This window comes from Nymphalis io, chromosome 23, assembly GCF_905147045.1.
Source record: "Nymphalis io chromosome 23, ilAglIoxx1.1, whole genome shotgun sequence".
NCBI classification, from domain to species: Eukaryota; Metazoa; Arthropoda; class Insecta; order Lepidoptera; family Nymphalidae; genus Nymphalis; species Nymphalis io.
In genome coordinates, this window is record NC_065910.1 from 942,745 (window position 1) to 956,264 (window position 13,520).

The 13,520-nt window shown below is 32.2% G+C and overlaps 1 protein-coding gene across 1 annotated transcript; it reads right to left on the reverse strand.

Moving 5' to 3' along the window:
• Positions 1-803: 803 nt before the first annotated feature.
• On the reverse strand, positions 804-13,024 carry LOC126777659 (vanin-like protein 3). The gene is made up of 9 exons (XM_050500779.1): positions 12,872-13,024; positions 8,828-8,917; positions 7,434-7,523; positions 6,363-6,505; positions 4,598-4,788; positions 3,904-4,044; positions 3,385-3,552; positions 2,711-2,846; positions 804-2,527 (listed from the first exon to the last, which is right to left on the reverse strand). The coding sequence occupies exons 1-9, from the start codon at positions 12,926-12,928 to the stop codon at positions 2,131-2,133; spliced, it is 1,413 nt and encodes a 470-aa protein (XP_050356736.1). The 5' UTR covers positions 12,929-13,024; the 3' UTR covers positions 804-2,130.
• Between the last annotated feature and the right edge of the window lie 496 nt (positions 13,025-13,520).

Below are 13,520 nucleotides of genomic sequence, written 5' to 3' on the forward strand. Positions count from 1 at the left end.
TTTACTTATAAACGTTATTAAGCTAGTGTTTTAAACATTATCTTTCTCTCATTCTGGCATAATTGAATTGACATACGAAAGAAGAAGACAGATTTTTATAACAGTAAAGTAACAGTAACAGCCTGTGAATGTCCCACTGCTGGGCGAATGCCTCCTCTCCCTTTTTGAGGAGAAGATTTGGAGCTTATTCTATCACGCTGCTCGAATGCGGGTTTGTTTAATACACATGTGGTAAAATTTCAGTGAAATGTTTTCCTTCACCGTCAAGCACGAGATGAATTATAATCACAAACTAAGCATATGAAAATTCAATGGTTCTTGCCCGGGCTTAAATCCACGATTATCGATTAAGATTCACGTGGTCTTACCACTGGGCCATCCCGGTGGTTACTTGATTTTTATAATTTATCACCGTATACACAATTTTTATTTTGAATTTTGATTTTTAAGTGAAATCCTTAATTGTTATCAAACCCTAAAACATTTAGATTAATGTAGCCCTTATTTAGTTGGTTTTGAAATTATAAATAAATTTAGATAAGATTTGAAAACAGTAAATAGTAATCTTCAAGATTGTAATATAATAAATAGTAGCAATAAAATGTATTAAACTCATAAAGTTCAATAATTGATATGCCATTTTATTGTTTTAATTATTTGTTGCTAGCGATCATTATTAACTATGAAGAACGAAAATTTGAAAAACATTTTTTAAGCGAAAATTTTCTAGAAATATTTTGGTAACAGGCAACACCAAGGAAAGCAAAACCTTCTTACTTTTGCCTCAAAATAAAAAACAGGAATATTTAAAAAGTTTTTATTTTAACTCATCCACGCTTATCTAATATCACAGAGATCAGTCATTTGCCTGTTATAGTATCCAGAAAAAGCGCTAACTTTCGAAGGTACCAAAAAATACATTAAAAAACACACTCATTGTTCGGAAACATTGACATTTTAGTGTTGACGTATTTGTATATAATACAATACAATAAATATAATTTAAAAAAATTAAGTAATTATTTAATAAGAAACACAATGTGAATACACATTTAATTATTCAAAAAAAAAAATAATTATGAATCGCATTTTAAACACTTTATCTATAACAAATCTTTAAATTGTAAAATACAAATTTAAAATAAAAATAAAAAATTGATTTTGGGATAACAGCTACTATGTAATAAAATATCCTTATCAAATGCTTAGAAATCAACTAAATAAAAAAGTTCATTATATCATAATTATTACTTATACGAATTAAATTAAATTAAGATATCTATTTCACAAAAAGTATTCAACAAACGGGCAATTTATTAATAACATTTAAAAAAAAATAACCGTAACCGTAACAGCCTGTGAATGTCCCACTGCTGGGCTAAAGGCCTCCTCTCCTCTTTTTGAGGAAAAGGTTTAGAGCTTATTCCACCACGCTGCTCCAATGCGGGTTGGTAGAATTCACATGTGGCAGAATTTCAGTGAAATTAGACACATGCAGGTTTCCTCACGATGTTTTCCTTCACCGTAAAGCACGAGATGAATTATAATCACAAAATTAAGCACATGAAAATTCAGAGGTGCTTGCCCGGGTTTGAACCCACGATCATCGGTTAAGATTCACGCGTTATTACCACTGGGCCATCTCGGCTATTAGAAAAAATACCAAGCCACATATAACTCCAAGGCACAGGAATATACAGGCTGAGAAACAAGGGAACTCTTGTTAAACAAAACCTTGATTGGACCACTTGATTGATTGGACTACACCTTGATTATTAATACAAAACTTATCAAGTAGCCATGGAAAATAAAGCACTGGTAGCTCTGAATAGTGAATTGCCATTTATAAAAAAAAATAGTGATTTAATTTATAATCATATTGTCGATCGACAAATCAAATCATGCTATTAAAAATATTCTTATGTAAGAAGTTTTTTATGTTGAGAAAAAATTTTGATAGAGTATTATTTAATATAACATTTTTACATAATTTGTGCTAAGCCTGTAAATTATCATAATCTGTACATTTCATTATCACATACAAAAATCAGTAATTTATAAGAACTAATTTTTCCATATCTCCATTAAGCAATCCTTACACAATTACCATAGATGTATATTTTGTAATAATTACATCATTTCCAAAACATAAATAGACACAACAAAAATTAAAACTCTCAATCTTATCCACAGATAATCAAAAAATTCTTGAACATTATCACTTAAAATATAATCAGACAAATCGTTAATAACACTTGTATTGTTAACACTCCCAAATTCAGAAGTCTCATAATCTTTGGAGTAATCTCTACCAAAGATACCGAAAGATAATACATTTCCTGTATTATACAATTCGGCTGTGACATATTTTGAATTTTTATTTAGGGGAGTAAATCTAAAGTTTTCCTTATTCATTACGCTTTGGGCTGTTGTTAAAATTGTGGGGTAATGAGCGGTGTTGCCATTTGAGAAATTACCTTTGATCAAAACATTGTCAAATACGATGTTGGTGCTGTTCTTTTCGGATCTGTAAGGAAAGTAAAAAAGAGAATAATTGCATATGCTTTGGTATATTTATATTTTTAGATAGTCATTACGAAAAAAAATTAAATATATTTTATAGAAACATTGTGCATAACATATTTTCTAGAAGATCTTTTAAAAGAATTATGATTCAAAGTACCAATAGAAACAAAAAAAATATAATTACCCAACAAAACACGATCGTTTGTATAACCCAGCGCATGCCAAAACTGAACAAGTTTGCAAACCAATGTTAGTGTTGCCTAAATTTTGAACACCGTCCAATACAACCAAACCGTACGTAACATCTTGGTAATTAGATCCTGAAAATTATTTAAAAAAATAACCTCGTGCCTTCTTATTCAAGAAATGTTAATTATCTAAAAAACACAATGGACTGTTATTTAAAATAATCCCCATGGGATTAAAGACATAGTACAAGAATAGTATTAAGTATAATTGGATAGAGTGTGAAGGCAGACTCACAAAGGTGACAGGGCGAACGAAACAGAACCCAATGGTTTCATGGCTAAGTCAGTACGCGAATCAGTGGCATTTGTATTTTACAACTTTCCGCGCGCACATTCACACTCGTGGAAAGGGGGATTTAGTTGATAAGAACCCTATTACCTTTTGTGTTCCCCTGACAACGTGTATGCAAAATTTCACAATGGTCAGTTGAATAGTTAAGATGTTAAAATAACAAAAAGAATACTCGCTTTACGATTTAAAGAGATGAATGGATTATAATTAAAACTAAATAAAGTGAACATGGATTAAACGTAGTGATTGCTTGTAAATTATAACCAAAAAAAATACATCAGTGCAGAATGGTGACTCAATGCTTCAATTGCCACTCACCAATCAAACTCGTCTTCACATAAAACTGACAGCACAAGCTGCCCTGACAAACGGTTTCAGTGTGACCCTGGGAACTGGCCTCTAAGTTCAATGGTTTGATGATGTACTGACTCATGTCTCCAATGAAGTAAGTGGTGGGTGGAGTGACTGTTAGAGTTTTTGAGATATCTGCAATATACATTAATTCTTTAAATATAATATAATCATTGGTTTTTGTTTATATAATATCAAGCTAGAAAAATTGTAAAGTAAATGCTATTAAATGTTCCATTGTTAGCCAGAGTCTCTTTTCTTATTGAGGTAAGGGTTGAAACTGCTGCTGCACTGAGCTGTTCAAGCTGCTGCTTGGTGGATACATTTTTCACGATTTTTTCATTATTTAAGTATGAGGTAAATTACAACACAAATTAAGCACTTAGAACTTGATCGGATTTGGACGTACGATTTTCGAAGATTCACGTGTCTTGTTTACTTAACTCTAGCCTAAAAATATTGTAAATAAAAAACCATAAAACATACCGCTTGCTCCATAGTTTTCGAATTCCGAAACAATTAAATTATTAGGTGTCTTCATCGTGTTAATATTTCCACTGAATTTCCCATTGTCAGTGATAACGTTGATGTTATTTGTATACGCCCAAAATGTGGAAAACTGTTTAGCTGTAAAAGAAAATTATGTGGATAACTGTTTATGTTAAAATATTATCGAGTTAATTGTGTTAGTTAGTTAGTTACTTGGTAATGACATAAAAAGTCGGAAATATACGTCTAAATCATGTTAAAATATGTAATAATAATAATAATGTCCTCCAGAACGATTTCGGCCACGGCGGCCAATCTCAAGAGAGATTAGCCAACTATGCAGGAGATATTATAGTGCACAAGTGTGTGCGCCAACACAGGTGCACTCTTTATTCCCTAACGCTCATAATCCGATGGGACGGCAATCCGACAAGACCGGGAAGAGTTCAGGCGCGGTGTAAACACGGGAGTGTTTACACTTCCAACTTCCAGATTCCTGAGAATTTGATGCTACTGCTACTGAGAATTTCTGACAGAAAAACCCAATAACTTTTTATTGGCTAGACTTGGGAATTGAACCCAGGACACTTCTTAACTAAACTTAAAAACACTTCAACAAAGTTTGAAAAACTCGCACCGTATTATTACCAGTAGTTTGTTTACACACATAAAAAGAGTTATAAAACCTTACCAAATAAGAATGCTGTCTCCGAAGACGTAGAAACAATGAAGTTTTTAATTCCATTAATATGTTTTACATTCGTTAGTATAATATCATCTTCCATAAGAACGCCAAATGTTACTCCGAAGTCAGTTGTAAAATGAGCCATTTTTGAAACTGTCGTATTGCACTTCGATCGACTGTTAACAGGTTTTCTGTAACTAAAGCAATATATTCTTATGAAGGTGTTCTAGATAGATACGTGAAACCAGTTAGAAAACACCGAATATATCAAGACCAAATGTTATTAATTACCCTTATATATATTTCGAATCGGATTCACACTCAGCGTGCAAACAATATGTATGGCGAGCGGACTATCGAGTATATTGTTCCCAGATTAATTAACAAACTACCTGCAGATCTATGTTATAATATTTCAAAAAAAAAACATTAGACTTAAACTAAAGCAATATTTTTTAAGTTTACTTTAAGTGTGTATGTACGCATTTAGATCTGTCGTATAGTGATAGTATTTACATGTATAAATTTGTAGTGTAGACTATTGATAGCACACGTATATCTTAGTGGTTTTTAGCTGCTTCATTATGTTAAATATTGTACTGTTATTTTAAATGGATAAATAAATAAAAAATAGACATGATAATTTCGATACGCGTAATAAAGCTTGGATAACTTGAAGTTATATTAAATGTTAAGTTCCATTTTCCATTTTCCAGATAGCCCAGTGGTTAGAACGCGTGAATCTTAACCAATGATCGCGGGTTCAAACCGGGCAAACACCACTGAATTTTCATGTGCTTAATTTGTGTTTATAATTCATCTCGTGCTTGACGGTGAAGGAAAACATCGTGAGGAAAACTGTTTGTTGGTAGTTCAAATATACAATAGTATAGAAGCCCTTTTTCATTTTTCACATTTTTCACATTTTCATTTCCATTTACATTTAAACAACATGCGTAACTCAAAAATTGGTAATATTATTTTTGCAAGTAATGGTGAATAAACCAAACGCTAGGAAACAATATATATTACGTACATTTATCCTTCCTTATTTGATTGAAAACAACTTCGCTCTGAATAAAACTCTGAGGAAATTATGACAACAAAGACAAAACCTATATGACGAATTTAGTTTCAGATATCTCGCTGGAACAGATGTTGCATTCAATAAAAATATACCGCGTCAAAATAAAAAGAACAACAATGTTCCTTATTAAATGATGGAAACCGGAAAAGACTTATCAGAATTACTGAATATAATATATATGTACGTTATTTATTTTATGGAGGAAAATGTATTAGAAGACAAGGCAAGGTTTTTTCCTTTCGTATTTTCTTTCGCCGCAAATGTTAATGTTTGTTTAAAATTATTTCAATAGTATATAAATATGAGACGCGTACAAATACGTAATCATGTTTTATGTGTTCGCCTCGTCATGTCTGATCAGTTGACAAGCATATATAATTACAGATCTTCAAGTCCTGGGTCCAAACCTCAGGGCCAATAAAAAGTTATTGGGTTTTTCTATCTAGAAATTTGTAGCCAGAAGTTTTACACTCCCATGCCTAAGAAAGCATGTAAAGTCGTTGCTCGTGAACTTTCTCCGCTCGTGTTAGATTGCCTTTCCATTGGATTATTAGAGTAAGGGAATAGATAACGCACCTGAATTTGTGCACAAGCTAGTGAACTATAATAATTGCTGCGTAATTATCTAGCCTATTTCAGTCAAGAGAAAATCACCAATATATTTTTTATAGCAAATAAACTTACACAGAGATGACAGCTCCATTCCTATCAAAGACTACGTTACTTCTTATAAGTTCTTCCCGGTTTTGACAACTATATCTCTCAATCAATTGCGCCAGAACGTAAACACGCGCGTCCTTCGCAGCAATTGAAAGCGACTTAATTATCTGTGGATAAATTCAATCATTAGTCTTTATTTTATAATAAAAATACAGTTATGCTGTATTTTTAATTTTAATTATAAATCTATGTGTCTAAAGAAATTTTGTAGAAAGACAGACAAGCAAAAGGACTAGCTGATCATAATTGATCACTTTCGCGAATATAAATAAAAAATATAAGAATTACAAAACACTTCTGCTACTGTCAATGCCCCGTCAACCAGGAGATAACTATAGGTCCTTTTAAAACACAACAATACGAAATATTGGCGTTTATAGTTAAAACAACTGATGACTTCCAGTCCAAAAACAATTCTATTTAAAAAAAAAGAAATAGTGTCCAAACAACATATCGTAATATAATAAAAAATATATTATATCATTTATTATTGTTTAAATATAAATTGTAACGTCACTTATACCATAGATTAGTTATATCTTGAACGAAATCTTTAAAGTCGCTCATAAACAAATATAATCGTTATTAATATTATCTTATTCTAATGCGCAATATTTTTTAGACACTTAAACACTTTTAATCGAAAAATTGTAAACGGAACTTAGCATCCTAATATTATAAACGCGAAATTGATTTATTCCCTAATAATTCCTATAATTTCGACGGACGTTTCCTCACACGCATGCGAAGCAACAGGCAGAGATTATTTTACAATAAAACGAACCATAAATATAAAAAACTTATCTTCTTATTTTCGTCTTTTATGTTATTCTTGGTTAGCATTCAATAATCCTTTCATGGGTACATTTAATTGAAATAGATACTTGCCTTTAGTAGTAGTTACTTAAATTGCGATTTTTTTAATTAAAAGATAATAGTATTTAATGTGTATTACTGTTTTCATATATTTCGGTATTTTATAGTTGTGTCAAATAACACGTACATGTATACAATATAAATAATAACTGAACTTACCTCATCGTAATTATCTACTCCATTTATGCAATTAAATTCGGTTTCAGAAACAACATTTCTTGGAGTCGGTAGCACCAATAAGTCCACATCCTGGAAGATAAATTTTCGCATATTAATTATATTTGTTTTTGGTACATAATTGTCTGTAAAAGAATAATAATTATGGGCAAGCATCGTGTACAAAAATCTTTGTTTGATGTGCACACATCAGTGGAGAATGTCATAGTGTTCCTGCTTGTTAGTATAATTTCTGAACCTTTTTACGTTCGTTTCCCCGAAAGTAACATCCCAAAAATGTCCTGCTGTTCAAAGGCTTTCTCCTCTATTAAGGAGAACTCTGTTCCACTACAGGGTAGTGGATTTCCAATTTCATACTACATCATCAACGTATTAGCTAGTACTGATCATAAGCTTATATTTCCAATCCGATTGAATACAGGAAACGTCTGATGAATACAAGTGCTTTCCTCTGAGCAATAATGAAGATTAAATAATGACTGTTTAGGCATAGGGGCCAGTCCGACCCACTTTCTATTATGATCAATAATCTAAAACAATTGACTCTATAATACACATTATTTATGTATCCATACAACGGAATTATAAGCCGAGATGGCCCTGTGGTAAGAACGCGTGAATCTTAACCGATGATCGTTGGTTCAAACCCGGGCAAGCACCACTGAATTTTCATGTGCTTAATTTGTGATTATAATTCATCTCGTGCTTTACGGTGAAGGAAAACATCGTGAGGAAACCTGCATGTGTCTAATTTCACTGAAGTTCTGCCACATGTGAATTCTACCAACCCGCATTGGAGCAGCGTGGTGGAATAAACTCCAAACCTTCTCCTCAAAAAGAGGAGAGGAGGCCTTTAGCCCAGCAGTGGGACATTCACAGGCTGTTACGGGGGGGGGGGGGGGGTACAACGGAATTATGACAATCGTCAAAATTTTTCACAATTCCAAGCAATGAATTGTATGAAACGAATGTTATAATAAAAAGTTGATGGCGTTGAAATTACCTTTTGAAACTCGGCGAAGTTGCTGTCGGTATTTTGAAAGTAAAATAATGTAATTTGGATTTAAATAGTTAAAAAGCGGTGTATTAAAATAAAGCCATATTTATGAAGAAGTCTTTGTAGCGTGTAATATAGCGGAGCTCATGGAATGTGTAGATCTAAGGTTCTTTTATATTTACTTTTCCTGCCATTGGAATATATATTGTAAATAATAATTTCATTGCTCGGTGTCAACATTCATACAGCACCGGTTCGAAGATAGACCGAAAGCAGCACTCGCTCTAGGCGTAGAGTGGCAAGGCGCGCCAAAATGATATTACCAAGTAATTTCAAGTACAAAATGTTGCAGATTTATACAAATAGCTTGTGAACTTACCGTCTCACCAGCTTCACGTATCAACGACGCATATTTACTGCTGTTTATATCTGTGTTCGATACATCCACGATAGCTGCCTTGTATGTATTCTGTAAATAAAATGTTTTTTGTGAACATTTGCATTTTGTAATGTTGGTTTATTCCTCGCACAAATTATTATACTAATATTTTAAACGTGAACCTCGTCTGTCGTCTATCCGTCTTTCTGTTACGCTACAACTCAACCGATTATAATGAAATTTGTCATGAATCAAGCATGGAAGCCAAGTTTGTACCTAGCACCCGATCAAACAAGCTGGCGAAGTCGCGTGCGAAAACTAGCCACATTATACTATACTTAAATAGAGATATTTCTTTAGGCAGTATGTAGTATATAGATATTCGTTATAAATTCATAGATCAAGCAAGCTCGCTGGGTAGGTACCACCCACTCATCAGATATTCTACCGCAAAACAGCAGTACTTGGTATTGTTGTGTTCCGGTTTGAACGGTGAATGAACCAGTGTAATTACAGGCACAAGGGACACAACATCTTAGTTCCCAATGTTGGTGGCGCATTGGTGATGTAAGCGATGGTAAACATTCCTTACAATGCCAATGTCTATGGGCGTTGGTGACCACTTACCATCAGGTGGCTCATATGCTCGTCCGCCTTCCTATTCTATAAAAAAAAATGTTAGTTGCATAGATCATAGGGATCGTGTGAAGTTAATATATTTATCTTAAGTTTGATATCGTGTTGTAAAAAAATATTTTATACATATTAACAGTATCATGTTATGTTTTATTGATAAGCACCGTGTAAGCGTGTAACGATCGCATTCCTCAGTTATTTTTCGATCGACTATACGTAGATAACGCTAAAATATAGTATAGAATATTTGTTAGACTTCTAATGGAAAGACATTCCCTAGAAATCCGGTATAATTGTTTTATAATAATTTATAAAGATATTATATTGTATCTGGAACCATTATCAATTGTATCGAAGTCTGTTGTCCTAACGCCAACAGTAATACTTAATATTGTTGTGTTCCGGTTTGAGGGGTCAGTAAGCAGTGTTTGTCAAGGCACAAGGGACATAACATCTTAGTTACTAAGATTGACGGCGTAATAATAGTAAATATATCTTACAGCGCCCAATGTGTTTGTGCAATGGAATCGTTTATTTATTTATTTGTAATACCACACTTACAACATACATATAAAGCATTGAAAATAAAGAATTTATAAAACGATAATAGTATATCCGACATGTATGTCAATTATAAGCGTGCATAGCACTTCCGGATTCAATCTAATCAAATTCAAATCAAAAGTAACAAAAAATCATCAGTAATTTTTTAAAAAGGTCAAAAGTTAAATAATAAATGATGTCATTGTTATAATAAAAAATCAATCGGCGAACTAATCATGCATTTTGTAACAATCGTTTACCATCAGGTGGCCAATTTGCCCGTCCGCCTTTCTAGTTCATAAATATTATTAATGCACTTAAAAGGCTTGAGACTTAAGACCTAAAGGGAATGTGGTGTATCCCATATTGCCTTTCTAACATTTTACAAACTTCTTCTACTATACGGTTTGTTTTTACAGATTACTTCTACAGGTAATCTCTTCCATCAAAAAATAACAAAACCTTTAGATATTATAGTAAAGAAAATAAATAAAAATAAAAATTTTATCTACCACAAAACCAATTAACAAATATGTGAATAAATCCGTTGGTACCCATGATAGGAGACCTGTGTCGTGGGAGCCTGTTTACGTTTAACAAACTAGGTATTGATGTATATAAAATATATGAATTTTAAATATTTAAGTTTTCATTTTAGATTAATATCAAATATGAACCTAGCATAACACTGAGATAAAAAAACTGATTCTTATTTATAAACAACAAACAGCAACAAACAACAACCCTTACAAGTATAAATTATTAATGGTGTTTTATGTTAAGGGTGAATAGTCCATACAGGTAATAAGTCCATACAGGTAAGCTCTGTATGGACTATTAATTTCAGAATTAGTGGTTTTGGTGAAATTTTCATCATGAAATCATTTTGATATTTTAAACAAGATAGATTATGATAGGTAAGTTTGCTATGTCGAGGATTAATTGATTGTACAGAGATGCAGACACAATGAGCAGTTTTCCTTATGACAACGAAAGTAACTCATCCTATATAGAGACACTTATTTGTTGATAAACAAAGATGACCTAGAGGGATTTCCTCATCCCAAATGATCGTACATTAACCCAACACACAGCCGCAGCGTGATATCATCTATCCCTTTCACATACATGACGAATTACATTTGACGACTCTTTCTTCATTTATAACACAACGGCGTCCCTAAAAATGCATTCAATGTGCACGTAATACCTTTCATTCCTCTTATAATATCGTTCGGCGGCGGCGTTTTGTCTCGCTCTAACAATGCGCTCTGAAATCCCTTTAGAAGTCTACGTGATGCCAAGTCACGTATACAAGTTACAGTTTTTTTATGCGTTTTTCTTTTGTTTTACTTCCCTTTAAAAGGGCTTTACCATTGTCTTTTGTTTCAGATTAAAAACATAATCCTAATTATACTTTTATGATTAAGTACATTTCTATTCAGCTATTTTGATTTTTTTAATGAAAACTAGCAATGCCCATTAAGGAAATTACTAATACTACTCTCTGATTAAACGTAAAGCTTGTGTTAGTGGGGACGACAATAGCTCAAGGATCGAACCTGCGATTTCATACATCGCTAGGCGGCCCGTTAACCATTGCGCTATTGGTGCTTATCTTATGCATTTTTTGTGAATTTATTTGTTAATTTTAAAATTTTGACTGTGATTGGGACTTACAGAGTCATATATTATTTATTTACAATATTCCTACGAACTACATTCAACCGTACGTCATTCAAACGTTTCACAAAACGTAAACAAATACGTCATAATAACGTCACTTTATTAAACATCCATAGATGATTTGTTTTTTTATAATAAAAGTCATGAACATGTAAGACATGACAGAAGTGATACTTTTTTGCGTCAGAAGTATTACACATAGACATTGCATAGAATTTCAATATTAAAATATATATATTATCTATTAATATATTTGGATGTTAAAGCTGTTTCCTTGTTCTGCTTTTGTAAAGATTATACGTTGTAAAAGAAATACGAGAGGAAATTGTTGATATCAATTATTTATCCTTTTATGTGAAATTATTTATAGCGAATGAATAATAATTATGCGTACGTGAGATTGACACGTCCGTAGGTGTTTATGGTGATGATTTTTTTTATTTTATAAAAATGTTAAGCGTGTTATCTAAGCAATATAATTTAAAAAAAAAATAAGGCGATTAAAAATTATAATGTCCTTGTTCTCAAAACATGTGCGTAATTTAACTTTAAATTATTCACTTGTACTTGCATGATATAAATAATGAAAGTAAGTCAAGTTAGATAATAAAAGTATGTTAAAAACGTAACCTTCGACATTTTGGTTTAAAAAAATAACATTGCTTCACATTGCTATAATGTATCTACGTACGTAGTGGGTGTAGTTAGTCAAGCTGTAGCATTATACTGTTAAGTTACTTTTAATATTATTTGAAATGTAAATTAATTAAAAAATACATTTTAATATTTATAATATATAAATAATATCTTCAATTGTTAATAAGTAAAATCGATTTCGTTATGATATTTCATTAAATAAAATAAATTTTAAGTTAAACATAAATAACATATTTAAACTTAGTTTCGTCAAAATAATATGTTCATTTGTTGTCTAGTATATTTTTGTTATAGAAATAACGAATATTTATTTTTTCACCTACCCCCAATATAACTTATAATTTACAAACGAATATTAAATAACTTACGTAATTATATAAAATGGCTATTAAAAAAAAATTAAAAAGAAAGCTACAACAATAAGATTAAAAAAATAACCTATATATAACGTAAATAATAAAAATATAAGATATTTTTTTTTAAATATTTATAACTATAAATATAATGAAAAAAAAAACTTACCGCTGTCCATACTAAGTTACAACACAAAAAGAGCAGTACTATTTTAAAGAAACTCATTTTTCAAAACACGCACAAAAAAAACAGAAAGCAAGATTGCGTCGTCAGACGACGTTCTACACCGATGGCGAACCCGCGAATGCAGTAAAACTGAGCCAATATCTTCCAGCACCACGACACCCGTCTGTGCTTTGATAAAAAGGCTTTTGAAAACATTTCTTTCCCACATATTACAAATCCTATACGACAGGCTTATATATATTTTATAAAATAGGAAAGCGGACGAGCATATGAGCCACCTGATGGTAAGTGGTCATCAACGCCCATAGACATTGGCATTTTAAGAAATGTTAACAATCGCCAATGCGCCAACAACCTTGGGAACTAAGACGTTTTATCCCTTGAGCCTGTAATTACACTGGCTAAGTCACCCTTCAAACCGGAACACAATGTTTCAATTTTTCAATTCCAATGTTCGGGGCGCACTCGGCGCCTTGGACACCGGCGAGCCTCACATACCCCCCCCCCCCACTGTTCCCGCGGGGGAAACGCGTAAAGCGTTTATCCAGCATTAAAAAAAGGTTCATAAAGCTTATTCCAAAAATACATACATGAACATATACAAGTACGCATATACACACCTTTCTACATA